The 17,019-nt window shown below is 63.2% G+C and overlaps 1 protein-coding gene across 1 annotated transcript; it reads left to right on the plus strand.

The window, feature by feature from the left end:
* The first annotated feature begins 408 nt into the window (after positions 1-408).
* Positions 409-15,048, plus strand: Acap3 (ArfGAP with coiled-coil, ankyrin repeat and PH domains 3). The gene is made up of 24 exons (XM_013013914.1): positions 409-668; positions 2,811-2,868; positions 4,691-4,810; positions 5,035-5,088; positions 5,901-5,959; positions 6,427-6,610; positions 7,150-7,194; positions 7,275-7,370; positions 7,451-7,525; positions 7,927-7,938; positions 9,549-9,661; positions 9,758-9,809; positions 10,025-10,125; positions 10,196-10,307; positions 10,580-10,788; positions 10,873-10,942; positions 11,506-11,600; positions 11,677-11,879; positions 12,064-12,171; positions 12,732-12,830; positions 12,926-13,155; positions 13,278-13,387; positions 13,563-13,673; positions 13,746-15,048. The coding sequence occupies exons 1-24, from the start codon at positions 409-411 to the stop codon at positions 13,891-13,893; spliced, it is 2,724 nt and encodes a 907-aa protein (XP_012869368.1). The 3' UTR covers positions 13,894-15,048.
* Positions 15,049-17,019: the final 1,971 nt, after the last annotated feature.

Consider the following 17,019-nt stretch of genomic DNA (forward strand, 5'->3'; position numbering starts at 1 on the left):
CCTGCGGTGCGGCCTGCGGGCCTGGGCGCGCTGGCACGCTGCTAGGCACATGCCGGGTCCAGGGGCCGTTCGCGTGCCTGCCCCTGGAGGCACACACCGAGCCGTGGCCGACGCATGTTTGTGTATGAGCGTGTCATTCCTCTGCACGCGTGTGCTTGGTCGTTCATGCTTGAGAACGGGAGATCTCGAGGCTGCTCTAGCAGTCCTGGAGCCAGCCCCTTGCAAAACCACGGGGAAGCAGCAAGGAAGCCTCCAGGAGTCTGGGGCTGGGCAGGTCAGGGTCACCCCCAGCAATGGCTCCGCGGCCTGGGCCGGGCGCTGGGGGTCTTCTGTTAGAGGTCTCCAGACGCCTTTTGTGATTTGGAGAAGGCGCCCCGGGAGCCCTGCCATCCCAGCCTGCTCGCAGGGATGAGGCCAGAGGTCTGCGCCAGGGACTTGGTCTGGGCCCTGGCCCTCCCTGGCAGCTTCGGCTCCTCCTCCTTTGCTGAGGGTCTGGGCGCTGCCAGCCAAACCCCATTGGCCTCCCTTCCACAGCCAGCCGGGTGGACCTGTGGGGCTGCCGTGGGAGAGGTACCCTGGGAAGGCGGCACCAAGGACCAGGCCAAGGCTGACGTGAACTGCCCAGACATGGCCTTGGGCCAGGGACACCGCTTGGTGGTCTGGGGCAGGTGCTGGTTGGAAGGGTTTTGAGGTCCCCTGCCAACTCTCTCAGGTGTCACTGAGGTTGTCACCTGGCCTGGCCTTGGAGCCCCTGGCCAGGGCTCATAGGAGGCTGTGGACATGGGCCTGGGATGGGAGGGGTCCTACGCAGGGAGGGGTTGTGACCACCTCGGGAATGCCTCAGAGCCCCAGAACTGCTGGGGGGGAGGGGAGGCGCTAGGGATGGGGCTGCCTAGCCTCCTCGGAGGGCCCTTCCCTGGGTGGGGCTTCAGATGCTGAGTCACAGCCTTGAAGGGGACCCTCCCACCCTGTATTCGGCCCCGGCAATCCCAGGGCCCTGTGGAGGCTTCCCATTCCCCACTGGGGTGGGTGCGTGCGTGCGAGCCCTCTGTGCTCTGCTCCACACCCACTCTGCCCCAGGGAGCACAGGTGCCAGCTCTGGTGCCACCCTGCCCTCGCTACCTCTCAGGCCCCGGCTTTCCAGCCAGGCAGGGGCGGCAGCTCTCCTGCAGGCTGTCAGAGCTGCCCAGCCTGTTCAGAGAGCCAAGACGTCCCTACACTTACTCCCCTAGGTGGAGGGTCTCCGACAGCTGTGGTAGCTACCTGCAAGTGGTCTGGGCTAGGACCCTAGGTGACGGGCATTTCTCCTAAGCAGGGCAGGCTGGGATGGCACCCTGTGAGCATGGGCCAGCAGTGGTCCCAACAGATGCTGCAACTCTGTGTCCCTGCCCCCCTGTTCCAGAGCCCAGGGACCCCTTAGTCCCTCAAAACAGGTGGGGGCTGTCTAGAGAGTTCACGTCCTAGCAGGGAGGGCACACATCCAGGACTCTTGAAGGTCCCCAGCTTGGACAGCCTTGCCAATTCCGTCCAGATCCTAATTAAAGAAAGCAACTGGGCTCTGGTGGCTCACACCTGTGTTCCTAGCTATCCAGGAGGCTGAGATCTGGGGATTACAGGTTAAAGCCAGCTGGGGCCAGAAAGTCCTTGAAACTCTTGTTAGCCACCAAAAATGCCAGAAGTGGAGCTGGCTCAAGTGGCAGAGCAGACAAAGCACAGAGACAGCATCCAGGCCCTGAGTTCAAGCACTAGGACCAACACCAAAGCAAATATACACTGTGGTCTCATGTAACTACAGGCCCTCCCCCTTCCCACACAGGGATGGGGCGGTGAGGAACTGCTAGGTCTTGTGGCCTCTCCTCACTGTCCCCCCAGACTTATCTCTAGAGGCCTGCACCCATTCCCAGGGGCCCTCATACTCCTTCAGACAGATGGACTCAGCTCACCAGCTGAGCTAATTGTACAGGGTGTGTGTGTGTGTGTGTGTGTGTGTCTGTGTCTGTGTCTGTGTCTGTGTGTGTGTGTGGAGCCTGTCCCTGTTTCCTGACTTCCTGTTGGCAGAATAAGGGGGTCACGTGCTTGCTCCATCTGCCTCTGGCTTCCGGGGATTCTCCTGGCTTCTGGTGATGTCATCAATAACTCTTCCCTCTCCAAGGCAGCCCCATTGTCAGGCTGGCCTGGAGGGGGTGTGTTCTGAGGAAGCCTAGCCATCTCTTCTCTCCACAGTGCATTGTGCCTGTTGCCAGTCTAGGACAGCCTCTCACTGTTTTGGAGCCTGGTGGTCCGTTACCTGATGGCTCACGCCAGGTCTATTCCAGGGTTCACTGCGTCAGGCCATGGCAGGCTGCATTAGGAGGAGGGGTGAAGGGCAGACCTTCAGGGGCCAGGGGGGTCTAGGTGGGGTCTTCTGGGTCAACGTTCATCTAGAGAGAGGGAGGTGACAGATGCTGTAACTGCCCTGGGTACCGGGGGCTCTGGCCCCCTGCTGTGCGCAGGGGCTGAGGTCTGTTCTTAGACTGCAGTAGTCAGAGCCCAGAAGGGTCTCAGCTGACATGGCCCCCACCCCCTCTGCCTGGGGTGTGACCCCTCCCTGGGGTGTGCTCCACCACCACCACCCCCTGCCTGGGGGGTGCCGGTCTCAGGCTGTCTGGGTGGTTTCAGTCATGGCCTCCAGGCAGGGTGTTTGGGTCTCCTTCCTACTTCCTGGAGATCCCAGCCAACAGCAGAGCCTCTCTGAGAACGCAAGGGGAGAGGAGGCTCTAGGCCTGACCGACCAGCGTAGCTGGTCCACCCAACAACCATTCTTGTTGCAGGGCGACCATCGATGAGGTAGAAACCGATGTGGTGGAGATCGAGGCCAAACTGGACAAGGTCAGGGCAGGCTGGGGGGCGGGGCAGCCGAGGGTTCATCATTGTCTTGTCTGCCCCATTCCCAGACTAGACTTAGGATGGCTAATAGCCCGACTTTCTATCAGCACTCACCCACCTGGCTGTGTCAACACACGTGCCATGCACAGCGCCTGGGTTGGCACCATGTTCCCCTACTGGTGTCCTACCCCATGTGATCCAAGGGCCACAGAACACAGTCGGCCCTGGGTCCCACCCCACCAGGACACAGTCGGCCCCCGGGTCCCACCCCACCAGGACACAGTCGGCCCCGAGTCCCACCCCACCAGGACGCAGTCGGTCCTGAGTCCCACCAGGACGCAGTCGGTCCCGAGTCCCACCCCACCAGGACGCAGTCGGCCCCCGGGTCCCACCCCACCAGGACACAGTCGGCCCCCGGGTCCCACCCCACCAGGACGCAGTCGGTCCCGAGTCCCACCCCACCAGGACGCAGTCGGTCCCGGGTCCCACCCCACCAGGATGCAGTCGGCCCCGAGCCCACCCCACCAGGACACAGTCGGCCCCGGGTCCCACCCCACCAGGACGCAGTCGGTCCCGAGTCCCACCCCACCAGGACACAGTCGGCCCCGGGTCCCACCCCACCAGGACGCAGTCGGTCCTGAGTCCCACCCCACCAGGACGCAGTCGGTCCTGAGTCCCATCCCACCAGGACGCAGTCGGTCCTGAGTCCCACCCCACCAGGACACAGTCGGCCCCCGAGTCCCATCCCACCAGGACGCAGTCGGCCCCGGGTCCCACCCCACCAGGACGCAGTCGGTCCCGGGTCCCACCCCACCAGGACGCAGTCGGCCCCGGGTCCCACCCCACCAGGACACAGTCGGCCCCCGAGTCCCACCCCACCAGGACGCAGTCGGTCCTGAGTCCCACCCCACCAGGACGCAGTCGGTCCTGAGTCCCACCCCACCAGGACACAGTCGGTCCCGAGTCCCACCCCACCAGGACGCAGTCGGTCCCGAGTCCCACCCCACCAGGACGCAGTCGGCCGTCCGGTCCTGAGTCCCACCCCACCAGGTGCAGTTGGTCCCGAGTCCCACCCCACCAGGACGCAGTCGGCCCCGAGTCCCACCCCACCAGGACGCAGTCGGTCCTGGGTCCCACCCCACCAGGACGCAGTCGGTCCCGGGTCCCACCCCACCAGGACGCAGTCGGTCCCGGGTCCCACCCCACCAGGACGCAGTCGGTCCTGAGTCCCACCCCACCAGGACGCAGTCGGCCCCGGGTCCCACCCCACCAGGACGCAGTCGGTCCCGGGTCCCACCCCACCAGGACGCAGTCGGTCCCGGGTCCCACCCCACCAGGACGCAGTCGGTCCTGGGTCCCACCCCACCAGGACGCAGTCGGCCCCGGGTCCCACCCCACCAGGACGCAGTCGGTCCTGGGTCCCACCCCACCAGGACGCAGTCGGTCCCAGTCCCATTTCACCCAGGTAGCTGACCACCGCTGGTGGCTGAAGGGAACAGTTGCTGGGGCCGTGCTTTGTGTGACTGGTTAGAGGCCAAGGGGGGGGGGCAGGTGTCACAGTTGAGGGAAGCAGGAAGCCAGTGTCCCTGAGCTCATGTAGAGAGCCCTCTAGCCTGGGACCCTTGCCCCCTCTCCTGCCTGCCTCTTGCTCTGAGGAGCGAGTTCTGGGCCTGTAGAAAGTCCTCTGCTGGCCACAGGGGTGTAGATGTGTCCTGAGTCAGCTCGGGCTGCCCTTAGCCTGGTCTCCACATTCTCTGAGGCCTGGCATTGAGTGGGTGTGAACTGCAGCCCCTGACCCTTCCCCGCCCCCTCCTTCCCTTCACAGCTGGTCAAGCTGTGCAGTGGTATGATTGAGGCCGGCAAGGCCTATGTCGCCACCAACAGGCTCTTTGTGAGTGGCATCCGAGACCTGTCCCAGCAGTGCCAGGGCGACGCCGTCATTTCGGTGAGGGGCCATTGGCTCGTGACCTCCATGTGGGCGTAGGGAAAGGGAGGCAGCTCCGGAGGACGCTCGGTCCTGGGAACCCGTGGGCATCTGTGCTCTTCCCCAGGTGCGGCTCTGTGTCCCCTGGGCAGGGAGGGTGCTGGTGGGTCCCGTGGGAATGCCAGCCACCCGGCCTGCTGCCCTGCTGGCACTGCCATCTCAGCATGCCTTCCCTACTTCCCCAGGAATGTCTGCAGAGGTTCGGAGACAGCCTGCAGGAGATGGTGAACTACCACACGGTAAGCCCCGTCAGGCATGGGCTCCCCGCTCCCTTCTGAGCTTCCCCATGGCCCAGAGCGCTCTGCCCAGTCTGGAGAAGAGCTGGCCTCCTCTCAGGGCCTGGCGATGGCAGCAGCCAGCAGGGAAGGCCACTCTGCTCCCCCAGTCTGTGGGGTAGAGAGGGGTCCATGCTGTAGGATCCCAGCACCAAAGTGAATGGACACACAGGGCAGGCTAAGGCATTGGGGGGCACAGCCTGGAACCGGAGCCCCAGACTAAACATGGGCCCCACCCTTGTGAGGAAGTGCAGAAATAAACTAGATCAGTGAGGCTCCACCTGGCAGCCTGCCAGTCCCGCCCGGCCAGCCCTCCTTCCTGCAGGGGGTCTGATTCTGAGTGCTGCAGAGAAACCCCTCAGCACTCCCCACTCCCCAGCCGGGCCTGCACTAGCCCCCTCCCTGACCTGGTCTGCTGCTGTTGCCCCACAGGGCAGGCAGTCTGGAGGTGGCCTGAGTGTACGGCCCTCTTGGACACTTGGAGGTGGAGCTGTACAAGAGTATCTGGTGGCATTGGCCCTCGGCTGGCCAAGGGCCAGATGAGCAGATGGCCACAGTTGTTGGCCCTGGGCACTACCCAGGATGGGAACTACCCTGGCCCCAAGAGGCTGGCTCCAAGTGCGAGACAAGCCATGGCGGCATGTTCTCTGCAGGGAGCTGGGTCTGGGCAGGACTGAACACCGCTCCCATAATGCCCAGCTAGGAGTGTAGATGGACAGGGCTTTGCCTTGAGAGCCCGTGGGGACCCAAGAGACCCCTCCCTGCCTCTGTCCCAGGTCCTGTTTGACCAGGCCCAGAGGTCTGTGCGGCAGCAGCTCCACAACTTCGTCAAAGAGTGAGCAGCCTGAACCCCTGCAGCACCCCCAGGCCCCTGTACCCGGGTACCGGGGGACGATGTGGGAGGCCTCTTCCTTCTCCAGCGTAGGGGAGGGGCCTGTCCAGGTGGCCCTTGGCCAAGCCCCAGGCTGTAGGGGGTTGGCAAGGGTAAGCACTGGGGGAAGGGACAGGAACGGGTGGATGAGGACAGTTCCAGCCCGGCACCCTTGTGTGGTGAGGTACATACCCTACCTGTGTCAGGTGGCTATTGGACACATAGGTCTGAAGTTGGGGGTGGGGCTGGGGCCTGGGCTGGATTAATGGAGAAAGTAAGGTGAAGTCAGGGGGACTGGGAGAGGGGTTGCAGGGGTGGGTGGGGCGGGAACAGGGAGTCAAGGAAAAGAGACCCTGCCCAGGAGCAGACAGCGAGGCAAGCCGGATATCTGCGCATCCTCCAAGTCCTGCTCTGCACTCACTGGCACGCAGGGATGTACGGAAGTTCAAAGAGACGAAGAAACAGTTTGACAAGGTGCGAGAGGACATGGAACTCTCTTTGGTGAGGAACGCACAGGCCCCAAGGCACCGGCCCCATGAGGTGGAGGAGGCCACCGGTGCCCTGACCCTCACCCGGAAGTGCTTCCGTCACCTAGCCCTGGACTACGTGCTGCAGGTCAGCCAGGGGCTGTGGACACAGCTGTGGGCATGGTGGGAGCTGGTGTGACGGGCCAGGGCCTAGAGTGGGGTGAGAAGCGGGCAGAGGCTTCGACCTTGATCTGAGAGGCACTGGAAGTGAGGGTGTGGCTCAAGCAGCAGCGTGCCAGCCTTGAGTGAAAAAGCCAAGTGAGCACTTGAGGTCCTGAGTTCAGTCCCCAGTACCAGAAACAGGAAGGAAAGAAAGAGAGAAAGGAAGGAAGGAAGGAAAGAAAGAAAGAGAAAGAAGAAAGAAAGAAAGAAAGAAAGAAAGAAAGAAAGAAAGAAAGAAAGAAAGAAAGAAAGAAAACATATCCTGGCATTGCCTAGATGGGACCTTAGCTCTGGACATGGGAAAGGACTCCTGGACCATGGGGTTGTGACTCTGGTATGGAGCAGAGTTGAGATGACCTGGGGTAGGTATCAGAGCCACAAAAGGCCAGTGGCGGGCCGGCCGGGCCGGGCGGGCGCCTGGGCTCCGGCCCCGCTGAGGCCTCACCTTGGCACCTCCTCTTGCAGATCAATGTCCTCCAGGCCAAGAAGAAGTTTGAGATCTTGGATTCTGTGAGTCCCTGAAGGGCAGTGGCTTCAGTGTGGCCTAGGTGGTGGGAGCCAGTCCTCACCCAGCCTGTCTGTCCCTGCAGATGCTGTCCTTCATGCATGCCCAGTACAGCTTCTTCCAGCAGGGCCACAACCTGCTGCACCAGCTGGACCCCTACATGAAGAAGCTGGCGGCTGAGGTGAGCTGCAGATGTGGGAGGTGGGGGTCCCTGCAGGGGTGGGCTTGGGAAGGGGATCTGCTGATGCTCCCCACACACAGCTGGACCAGCTGGTGATTGACTGTGCTGTGGAGAAGCGGGAGATGGAGCGCAAGCACGCAGCTGTTCAGCAGCGGGTAAGGCTCTGCAGCCCTCGCTCCTGACTGGGGCCCGTCCTCCTAGGCCTGCCGCCACTGTGCTGGCTGAGCCCCCCCACCCCCGCCCCGCCCCGAAGGTGCGTTCAGAGGGAGAGTCCCTGTCCTTAGAAGCCTCTTGGGGGGGGGCGGGGGGGGGCTGAGTGCAGGGAGGGGCTGGCTCTGGGAGTTGAGACCTCACTCCCTAGAGTACTTGTGGGCTCCTTCTAGGGCCTCTGTTCAGCTGTGGGACGGTGACTCTTGTTGCCCATCGGGACAGAGGTTGGCTGTCCAGGGATAAGAGAGACTTTGGGAAGAGACGGGTGTGGGGTACTCTTGGGAGCTGGGGCAGAGCCAGCACTCACTAGCTCTCTCTCTCTCTCTCCAACCTGCTGGGGCCTCAGACGCTGCTGCAGGTGAGAGCTGAACCTGGGGTATGTGTGTGAGGGACGCAGTGGGGACACGTGGGGACACGTGGGGACAGCGTGGGGACAGCGTGGGGACAGCGTGGGGACAGCATGGGGACAGCGTGGGGACGCGTGGGAACAGCGTGGGGACACGTGGGGACACATGGGGACAGTGTGGGGACAGCGTGGGGACACGTGGGAACAGCGTGGGGACACGTGGGGACACATGGGGACAGCGTGGGGACACGTGGGGACACGTGGGGACACGTGGGGATGCGTGGGGACGCGTGGGGACACGTGGGGACAGAGTGGGGACAGCGTGGGGACAGCGTGGGGTGTGCACATGGGGACAGCGTGGGGACAGCGTGGGGACACGTGGGATGTGCACGTGGGGACAGAGTGGGGTGTGCACATGGGGACAGCGTGGTGTGTGCACGTGGGGACAGCATGGGGTGTGCACGTGGGGACAGCGTGGGGTGTGCACGTGGGGACAGCGTGGGGTGTGCAGGTGGGGACAGCGTGGGGTGTGCACATGGGGACAGCGTGGGGTGTGCACGTGGGGGGAACAGCGTGGGGTGTGCACGTGGGGACAGCGTGGGGTGTGCACATGGGGACAGCGCGGGGTGTGCACGTGGGGGGGACAGCGTGGGGTGTGCACATGGGGGACAGTGTGGGGTGTGCACGTGGGGACAGCGTGGGGTGTGCAGGTGGGGACAGCGTGGGGTGTGCACATGGGGACAGCGTGGGGTGTGCACGTGGGGACAGCGTGGGGTGTGCACGTGGGGACAGTGTGGGGTGTGCACGTGGGGACAGCGTGGGGTGTGCACGTGGGGACAGTGTGGGGTGTGCACATGGGGACAGCGTGGGGTGTGCACATGGGGACAGCGTGGGGACAGCGTGGGGACAGCGTGGGGTGTGCACGTGGGGACAGCGTGGGGTGTGCACGTGGGGGGGGACAGCGTGGGGTGTGCACGTGGGGACAGTGTGGGGTGTGCACGTGGGGACAGCGTGGGGTGTGCACGTGGGGACAGCGTGGGGTGTGCACGGCAGGGACGCAGTGGGACAGGCAGCATCCTGCTGGGATGCTTCAGCACCAAGGACACCTCCTCCAGAGCGCTGGCGGTGCTGAGGCACCTCTGGGCTAGTTGCTGGCACGGGCAGGGTGCAGGTGAGCCCGGCCCCGGCCCCCACAGGAGAGTGGTGGCAGCTGTGTCTTCCTGCCCCTGCCTAGCCCAGAGCAGGTGGCCAGGCCTGTCCTGCTAGACAGCGAGACACAGCAGTCAGGACTGCCAGCCCCTGAATGGAGCTCTGTTGGGCAGCTGGAGCTCACCCAGCTGGCAGCAGACACAGGGCACTCAGGATGTGTGTGGGGTGGGGGAGCTTCCTTCCTGAGTGGAGCCTATTTGTCCCTGTAAGCTGGGGGTGGGGGCCAGAGCACAGGCCCAGCTGTGAACACTCGGGGTCTGCGGGCGAGGCCTTGTAAGGGCGTCCATTCTATCAGGACCCACTGTAGCTAGTAGAGGATCTCCTGTCTTAGCCTTTGGTCTTGGTGAGCCTGGGACAGTGGTGGCTTCTTCCAGAGGGGGATACTCCCTGAGGCCAGGCTCTGTCCTTTCCAGGACTTCTCCTATGATGAGTCGAAAGTGGAGTTTGATGTGGATGCACCAAGTGGTGTGGTGATGGAGGGCTACCTCTTTAAAAGAGCCAGCAATGCCTTCAAGACATGGAATCGGTGAGGCCTTCCTTGGGAAGTGCTGAGAGCAGCCTGAGCTGAGAGCAGAGGGGACGTGGCCAGCTCTGACCCCTTATCCTCCATTCCCCTCACTAGGCGCTGGTTCTCCATTCAGAACAGCCAACTGGTCTACCAGAAGAAGCTCAAGGTGTGCTGGGGAAACAGGGTTCCCTTGGCCAGAACCCTGCCCACCTGGACTCTGGGGGCTGGCTACTCGGCGGGTGTTGGCACAGGGCTGAGGACACTGATGGGTACCAGAGTCTACGAGGCCAGGGAAATGGGGAGCTTGAACCTGCTTGCTTGGGCGTTGCACGAAAGTACAGTGCAGGGCTGAGTGAGCGGGCTCCGTGGCGTCCCTTGCAGGACGTGCTGACTGTGGTGGTAGATGACCTCCGCCTGTGCTCTGTGAAGCCCTGTGAGGACATCGAACGGAGGTTCTGCTTCGAGGTCGTGTCACCCACCAAGTGAGGAGGGCCCACCCGCGGTGGGGTGGGGGCCCTGGGCCTTCCCTGCCTGACCGGCCCCTCCCTCTAGGAGCTGCATGCTGCAGGCTGACTCTGAGAAGCTGCGGCAGGCCTGGGTTCAAGCAGTGCAGGCCAGCATTGCCTCTGCCTACCGGGAGAGCCCGGATAGCTGCTACAGTGAGGTGTGCCCACCCCGCCATCCCACACGCAAGGGCACACCCCAGTGTGCTTGTGAGGGCTCCTGCAGGCTGCACGCATGTGTTTGCAAGCAGCAGTGCATGTGTGTGGATAAGCAGGGTTGTGCTGCTTGAGCATGTGTATGCACACATGCCTGGGCAGATGTACTTCTGTGGGACGCTGGCCTGTTCTGGCCGCTCGGGCTGGGAGGGGAGGACCTCCGGCCGGGGAGGGTGGAGCTCCCGAAGGGCTGAGCGGTCCCCACACCGCCCTCCAGAGGCTGGACCGCACAGCTTCCCCATCCACAAGCAGCATTGACTCCACCACGGACCCCCGGGAGCGTGGAGCCAAGGGGGAGAGCGTGCTGCAGCGCGTGCAGAGTGTGGCTGGCAACGGCCAGTGCGGTGACTGCGGCCAGCCAGACCCCCGCTGGGCCAGCATCAACCTGGGTGTGCTGCTGTGCATCGAGTGCTCAGGGATCCACAGGTGACCCCTGGCTCTGGGCCGGCAGGGCGGGGCTGTGCCCGGGTGGAGCGGTGCCCCGACTCACCCAGCCCCCTTGCTATCTAGGAGCCTGGGCGTGCACTGCTCCAAAGTGCGGTCCCTGACCCTGGACTCCTGGGAGCCCGAGCTGTTAAAGGTATGCAGCTTTTTGTTTTTTTCTTTTTTTTGGTCATGGCTTGAACTCTGGGCCTGGGCGCTGTCCCTGCACTCTTCAGCTCAAGGCACATGCTCTACCACTTGAGCCACAGAGCCACTTCTGGTTTTCTGGTAGTTAATTGGAGAAAAGAGTCTCACGGTGGCTGGGAAGGTGGCTCAGTGGTAGAGCGCTTGCCTTGCATGCATGAGGCCCTGGGTTCGATTCCTCAGCACCACATAAGCAGAAAATGCCAGAAGTGGTGCTGTGGCTCAAGTGGTAGAGTGCTAGCCTTGAGCTGAAGAGCTGAGGGATAGCACCCAGGCCCAGAGTTTAGATCCCACGACCGACAAAAACAAAACAAAAGAAAAAAAAGTCTCTTGGACTTTCCTGCCCAGGTTGGCTTTGAACAGCGATCCTCAGATTCAGCCTCCTGAGTAGCTAGGATGACAGGCATGAGCCACCGGAGCCCGGCTAGGTGTGCAGTTCTTGAGGGCCCCGAAGCCCTGTGGGGTGGGAGCTGGGTCGGGAAGCCCGGATTGACGGCCACACCCTCTTCCCACCAGCTGATGTGTGAGCTTGGAAATACCACCGTGAACCAGATCTATGAGGCCCAGTGCGAGGGCCTGGGCAGCAGGAAGCCCACAGCTAGCAGCCCCAGGTGAGATGAGCAGCAGCCTGGCCTGGCCGGGAAGCCCCAGCCTGCAGACGCAGCCTCACCTCCACCCGTGGTCCAGACAGGACAAGGAGGCCTGGATCAAGGACAAATACGTGGAGAAGAAGTTTTTGCGGAAGCTGCCCACTGCGCCAGCCCGGGAAGCCCCAAGACGCTGGCGGGCGCGCAAGTGCCAGCGCCCCAACAGCTCCCCTCACGCCCCCACCGCCCGCCGCAAGGTCCGGCTGGAGCCCGTCCTGCCCTCGGTGGCTGCCCTGTCCGCAGGTGGGAGGACCGCTAGCGCTGCATTCTAGTTCACGTGGCTGAGCACTGCGGCTGGGAGGGGCCTCAAACCCTGGGTCCTGGCGTCGCAGGGCCTCGAGGGAGCTCTGCCTGGCTCCTAGCGCGGCCTGGGGCATCCCAGGGCCTCAGTTTCCCCATCTGACCAGTGCTGCCCCCTCCCCCACAGCAGGCACATTGGAGCGCAAATTCCGCCGGGATTCACTGTTCTGCCCAGATGAGCTGGACTCTCTCTTCTCCTACTTTGACGCTGGGGCTGCTGGGGCTGGTCCCCGAAGTAAGTGTTTGAGGCTCCCCCTCCCCCTGCCCCAGGGCCCCGCCCCCGTCAGGGTGGCCCGAGGCGGGAGGAGGGAGGCTCCTGAGAGTGCACACCCTTGGAAAGCACTTGGTGTCCCACACGGGGGGAACCGGCTGCTGCTGGCATTGCAGGTCAGCTGGGCTGGGGAGGGGTCATTTGGACACTGGCAGGTCTAAGGCCGGAAGAGAAGCAGTGAGGGCCAGGAGAGATATGTGGAAATGTGTGTGAAGGTGTGTGCACACAGGTGTGTACGGGTGACGGTGTGTGTGTGTGGGCGCTGCTGACCTGGCCCCAGGAGCGACAGCTCAGCATCCTCTTGCTGCCCGGGCAGTCTCCCCAGGGCTTGGCGAAGTCCTGACAGCTGGCTGTGGGCTGAGTGTGCACACTTGGTCACCTTTCCTGGGCAGGGCTGCCTCCTGCTACCCCGTGGGGGCTGGCCTACCCCCCATCTTCCCTGGAAGGTGAGTGGGGCTCCAGCTCCCCCCTAGCATTCGGAGAGGAGGCCAAACTCAGGACCCTCTTCCCCTGCCGTCCTCCAGGTCTGAGCAGCGACAGTGGGCTGGGAGGCAGCTCCGACGGCAGCTCCGACGTCCTGGCCTTCGGCACAGGCTCTGTGGTGGACAGTGTCACTGAGGAGGGTGGGTGCCTGCCTCTTCACCTTTCAGCCCTTCCCCCCTCCCCCCGGCCCCCTCCCCCGCTTGAGGTCAGAGCTCCTGACCCTTCCACCCCGCAGGGGGCACCGAGGGCGTGGAGTCAGAGGAGTCCAGTGGGGAGGCAGAGGCGGAAGCGGAGGCCTGGCGTCTGTCTGACGTACGCGAGCTTCACCCGGGGCTGCTGGCCCACCGAGCGGCACGTGCCCGCGATCTTCCTGCACTGGCCGCAGCATTGGCCCACGGGGCAGAGGTCAACTGGGTGGACACAGAGGACGAAGGCAAGACACCGTTGGTGCAAGCAGTGCTAGGGGTGAGTGTAGGTGGCAGCTGCTGCGTGTTTATACCTGGGCGCCCCGACACTCGGGGCCCGGAGCAGGAGCAGGGGCCCTGCTGGGCACTGCTCCGGCTCTGTCTGAGCTGCTCTGTCCCCAGGGCTCCCTAATTGTCTGTGAATTCCTTCTGCAAAATGGAGCTGATGTGAACCAAAGAGACAGCCTGGGCCGCGCACCCTTGCACCACGCCACGCTCCTAGGCCGAACCGGGTGAGTAACCTGTGCCCACCTCCCCTGCACCTAGCCCACTCCAGATGTCCTCACCCCCCCCCCCCAGCCAGGTCTGCCTGTTCCTCACACACCTCACACAGCCAGGTCTGCCTGTTCCTCACACACCTCACACAGCCAGCCAGGTCTGCCTGTTCCCTCACACCCTCCACCCCAGCCAGGTCTGCCTGTTCCTGAAACGAGGGGCCGACCTTCATGCAGTGGACCAGGAGCAGCAGGACCCTCTAAGCATTGCAGTGCAGGTGGCCAATGCAGACATCGTCACACTGTGAGTGCCGGGGGGACCCTGTGGGCCGGGACCCCTGGGGCTGGGTTGCCTCACTCTCCGTGCCTCTCCCAGGCTCCGCCTTGCTCGGATGGCAGAGGAGATGCGGGAGGCAGAGGCATCCCCGGGCCAGCCAGGCGCCCTGTCGGGCAGCAGTCCCACAGAGCTGCAGTACCGCAAGTGTATCCAGGAGTTCATCGGCCTCCACCTGGAGGACAGCTAGGGCCGGGCAGGCTGGGCGGCCGCAGGACCCTGCCCTGGCCCACTGCCTGCCCGGCCCAGACTCCCTGCATGCCCCTGAAGACCCCAGCCCCGCCCTGTCACGGCCCTTCCGGTGACGGTGGTGGGCCTCTCCTGACAACCCCAGTGCCCGGGTGCTCCTGGAGTCCTCACTTGCCTGCTCTCCCCTTCCTCTGGCTGCTGGGACCCTGGGCTGGGAGAGGGACCCCAGCACTGTCTTTTGATTCCATGTTTTTGGGGGTGCTGCATCATCCGGTGCCCCTTGCCTCCTCCGGGGGGCCTCTGTCTTCAGGGGCCTGGCTCGCTCAGTCAGACCACTCCAGGCCCGGCACCCCTCGTGCCCTTCTGCGCTCAGGGCCTCTGTCACCTCGTGACCGGCTCGCTGGGTCCCTCCTCTAATCTGGGGCTGCTGGCCGGCTACCAGCCCCTCCCCAGCAGGAGTGGCAGACACCCAGGGAACCAACCCGAGTACCTCGCTGAGTGACCCCCAGATTCTAAGCTGTGCTTGGAGGGTGCTGGGGGGTGGGCTCCGGCTGGGGCCCTCCACCTGCCTGGACGCGGGCGTCCCAAGGCCGTGCGGCTGGCCACGCAGGTCCCTGTGCCTGACACTTCCAGTCACCCAGAGGTGGCTCAAAAATGGCCCAGAGCCTGTGCGGAAAGCAAAGGCCCTTCCACCTTCCACCGACCACCTTCGTCACCGGCTAAGTGGGCCTTCTGCAGCCTTGCTCTGCCTGTGGCCGGGGAAGGCCCCGCCTCTGCTCTGTCCTCTCGCTGGTCTCGCCCCTGGGGCGAGCCTCCCCTTGGGTCTCGGGGGTTTCTCACTCCTTTGGGGGAGCCCACCGATGCCTTCAATTCCCCTTCTCTGAAGGGGGGGCAGAGGCCCCTCTTCAATCCTGCAACCATGGGCCCTTGGTCAGGCCGAGGCCAGTTAGTTGATCACTATGCAAACACTGCCCTAGCTCCACGGGCAGCAAAGGGGCGCTGGACCAGCGTCCCTGACGTCCTTGCCTGCTGGCTAGAGCCCTAAAGAGCAGAACCAGCTCTGTCCTTCCTGCTTGAGCCTGTCCGCTGACCACCCTGCCCTCCTTGGCAGGGTCCCGCCCCCTCCTGCTCTGCTCACTCATGGGTAAATAAACCTTTGGCACTAGAGCTCACTGCCTACTTATTGGCTCTGTCTGCGGGGACGGTGTCTGGGGCTGCCCCGAGTAGAGCTCCTCAGCACCCTTTCTCTGCAGGTGTGAGCGTGCAGGACCTGGACCAGTGGGTAGCACGCCCAGGCCCCCTTCTGTAACCCTTCACCTTTCTTTGGCCCGTGTGAGTGGCCGGAGCTGGTGTGATGTCTGGCCACCTGCCTGCTCCCAGTGCCCCTCCCCACAGTCAGCTGCGTAGCGCACTCCCACATGGGTGGTTGGTGAAACTCACACATGCACCAGACAGCAGGTGGAATTGCTGATTTTATCTCAAAGCAGCCCACGTGGACCCAGTGCCTTGGCCTCCCCCTCTTCCTGCCTGCCCAGAGGCTGTCCTGAAGCCTTAGCTGTGCCTGATCACACATTCCTAAGTGTAGGCACAGTCAGAAATGTCACAGAATGTGACACCAACCAGTGGCTCAGGCCTGTAATCCTAGCTACTCGGGAGGCTGAGATCTGAGGACTGTGGCTCTAAGCCAACCCAGGCAGGAACGTCTGAAGAATTTATTTTTTGCCAGTCTTGGGGCTTGAACTCAGGGCCTGGGCATGTCCCAGAGCTGCTTTTGCTAGCATTCTATCACTTGAGCCACAGCTCCACTTCCACCTTTTTCTATCTATGTGGTCCCGAGGAATCAAACCCAGGGCTTCATGCGTGCTGGGCAAGCACTCTACCACTAAGTCACATTCCCAGCCTCCCCTGACCCCCCACCGGTGAGATTCTCAGATTCTCATCTCCAATAAACTACCAGAAAAAGCCAGAAGTAAAGCTGTGGCTCAAGTGGTAGAGTGCTAGCTGGTAGTAAAAGAGCTCAGGGACAGCGCCCAGGTCCTGAGTTCAAGAGAAATGCAAAGGCAAACAGGCCCCATCATGAGCTCCTGATGAGGCCCTTCTACTATGTGCATTGCAGATGCGCAGCTGTTGACGGGGGACACCCCCTGCTCCCTGCTGTGGGCCACTTCAACCAGAAAGGCCGCCAGCTGGGTGGGGCTGGTGGACAAAGAGAGGCTGTGATGCGTTGGGCAGGCTGGGTATCTGCCCACTGGGATAGTGCTGTTCCCTGGTCCTTTGTGGGTAGTCTGGCCTTCCCTGGGCAGTCAGGGTCCAGCTGAGGGATCAGAACCCTGTTGGAGCTGGTTCTGGTGTCAGAAGTCTCCAGGCTGGGGCTCACGTCAGCCTGACTCTTCTGAGACTGCAGATACATGCTTGTCCTGGAAGAATCCTAGGAGTACCCTTAGGAGTGAGTTCCAGCTGTCCTGTTAGGCTCTGACGTGAAGCCCAGAGCCTGTGGGTGCGGTGTGGGACGGCCCTGAGCCAGGCAGGGCTGGCTCCTGCCTGGGATGCCTTTGCCAGGAAGGAGCAGTGGCAGCCTGGCCGCAGGGCAGCTCCAGGACGGGGAGGCTTGATGAATCCAGCTGTAGCTCCAGAACCTGCCCCTGGAGTGAGCCACTGGACAGCTGCAGCTGGGCCGCAGTGAGTGCCGGGTCCTGCTTGGACTGTGCTGAGATCGGCGGGATGGACGGCTTTTGCTCTGTCTATCGTAGCCGGAGACATGGGTCCCTGTCAGCATCTCACACCAAGCAAGTCCCGGCCTCATCCCCTGTGGGAGTAGAGCTCAAGATGTTTATCTTGGCATTCTGCTCTGCAGGGGGTGAAGAGGTGTGGGTGCTGGAGAGGGAGGGAAACTATCTCTGGAGGGGCAGGCACATCCACCTGCAGCTCTGAGGATGGGCACACTCACCTGGGCTCTAGGGCGGGCACACTCACCTGCAGCTCTGAGGACGGGCACACTCACCTGGGTTCTGAGGACGGGCACACTCACCTGCAGCTCTGAGGGCGGGCACACTCACCTGGGCTCTGAGGACGGGCACACTCACCTGCAGCTCTGAGGGCGGGCACACTCACCTGCAGCTCTGAGGAT

This window comes from Dipodomys ordii, unplaced genomic scaffold, assembly GCF_000151885.1.
Source record: "Dipodomys ordii isolate 6190 unplaced genomic scaffold, Dord_2.0 Scaffold22, whole genome shotgun sequence".
NCBI lineage: Eukaryota > Metazoa > Chordata > Mammalia > Rodentia > Heteromyidae > Dipodomys > Dipodomys ordii.

Bases quoted from the DNA above. Each gene is read 5' to 3' on its own strand.
- Acap3 (XM_013013914.1), top strand. From the start codon at position 409: ATGAGGCCAGAGGTCTGCGCCAGGGACTTGGTCTGGGCCCTGGCCCTC. The intron at 5,960-6,426 runs GTGAGCAGCCTG...ACTGGCACGCAG, and splicing joins CTCCACAACTTCGTCAAAGA to GGATGTACGGAAGTTCAAAG. The intron at 6,611-7,149 runs GTCAGCCAGGGG...CTCCTCTTGCAG, and splicing joins CCCTGGACTACGTGCTGCAG to ATCAATGTCCTCCAGGCCAA.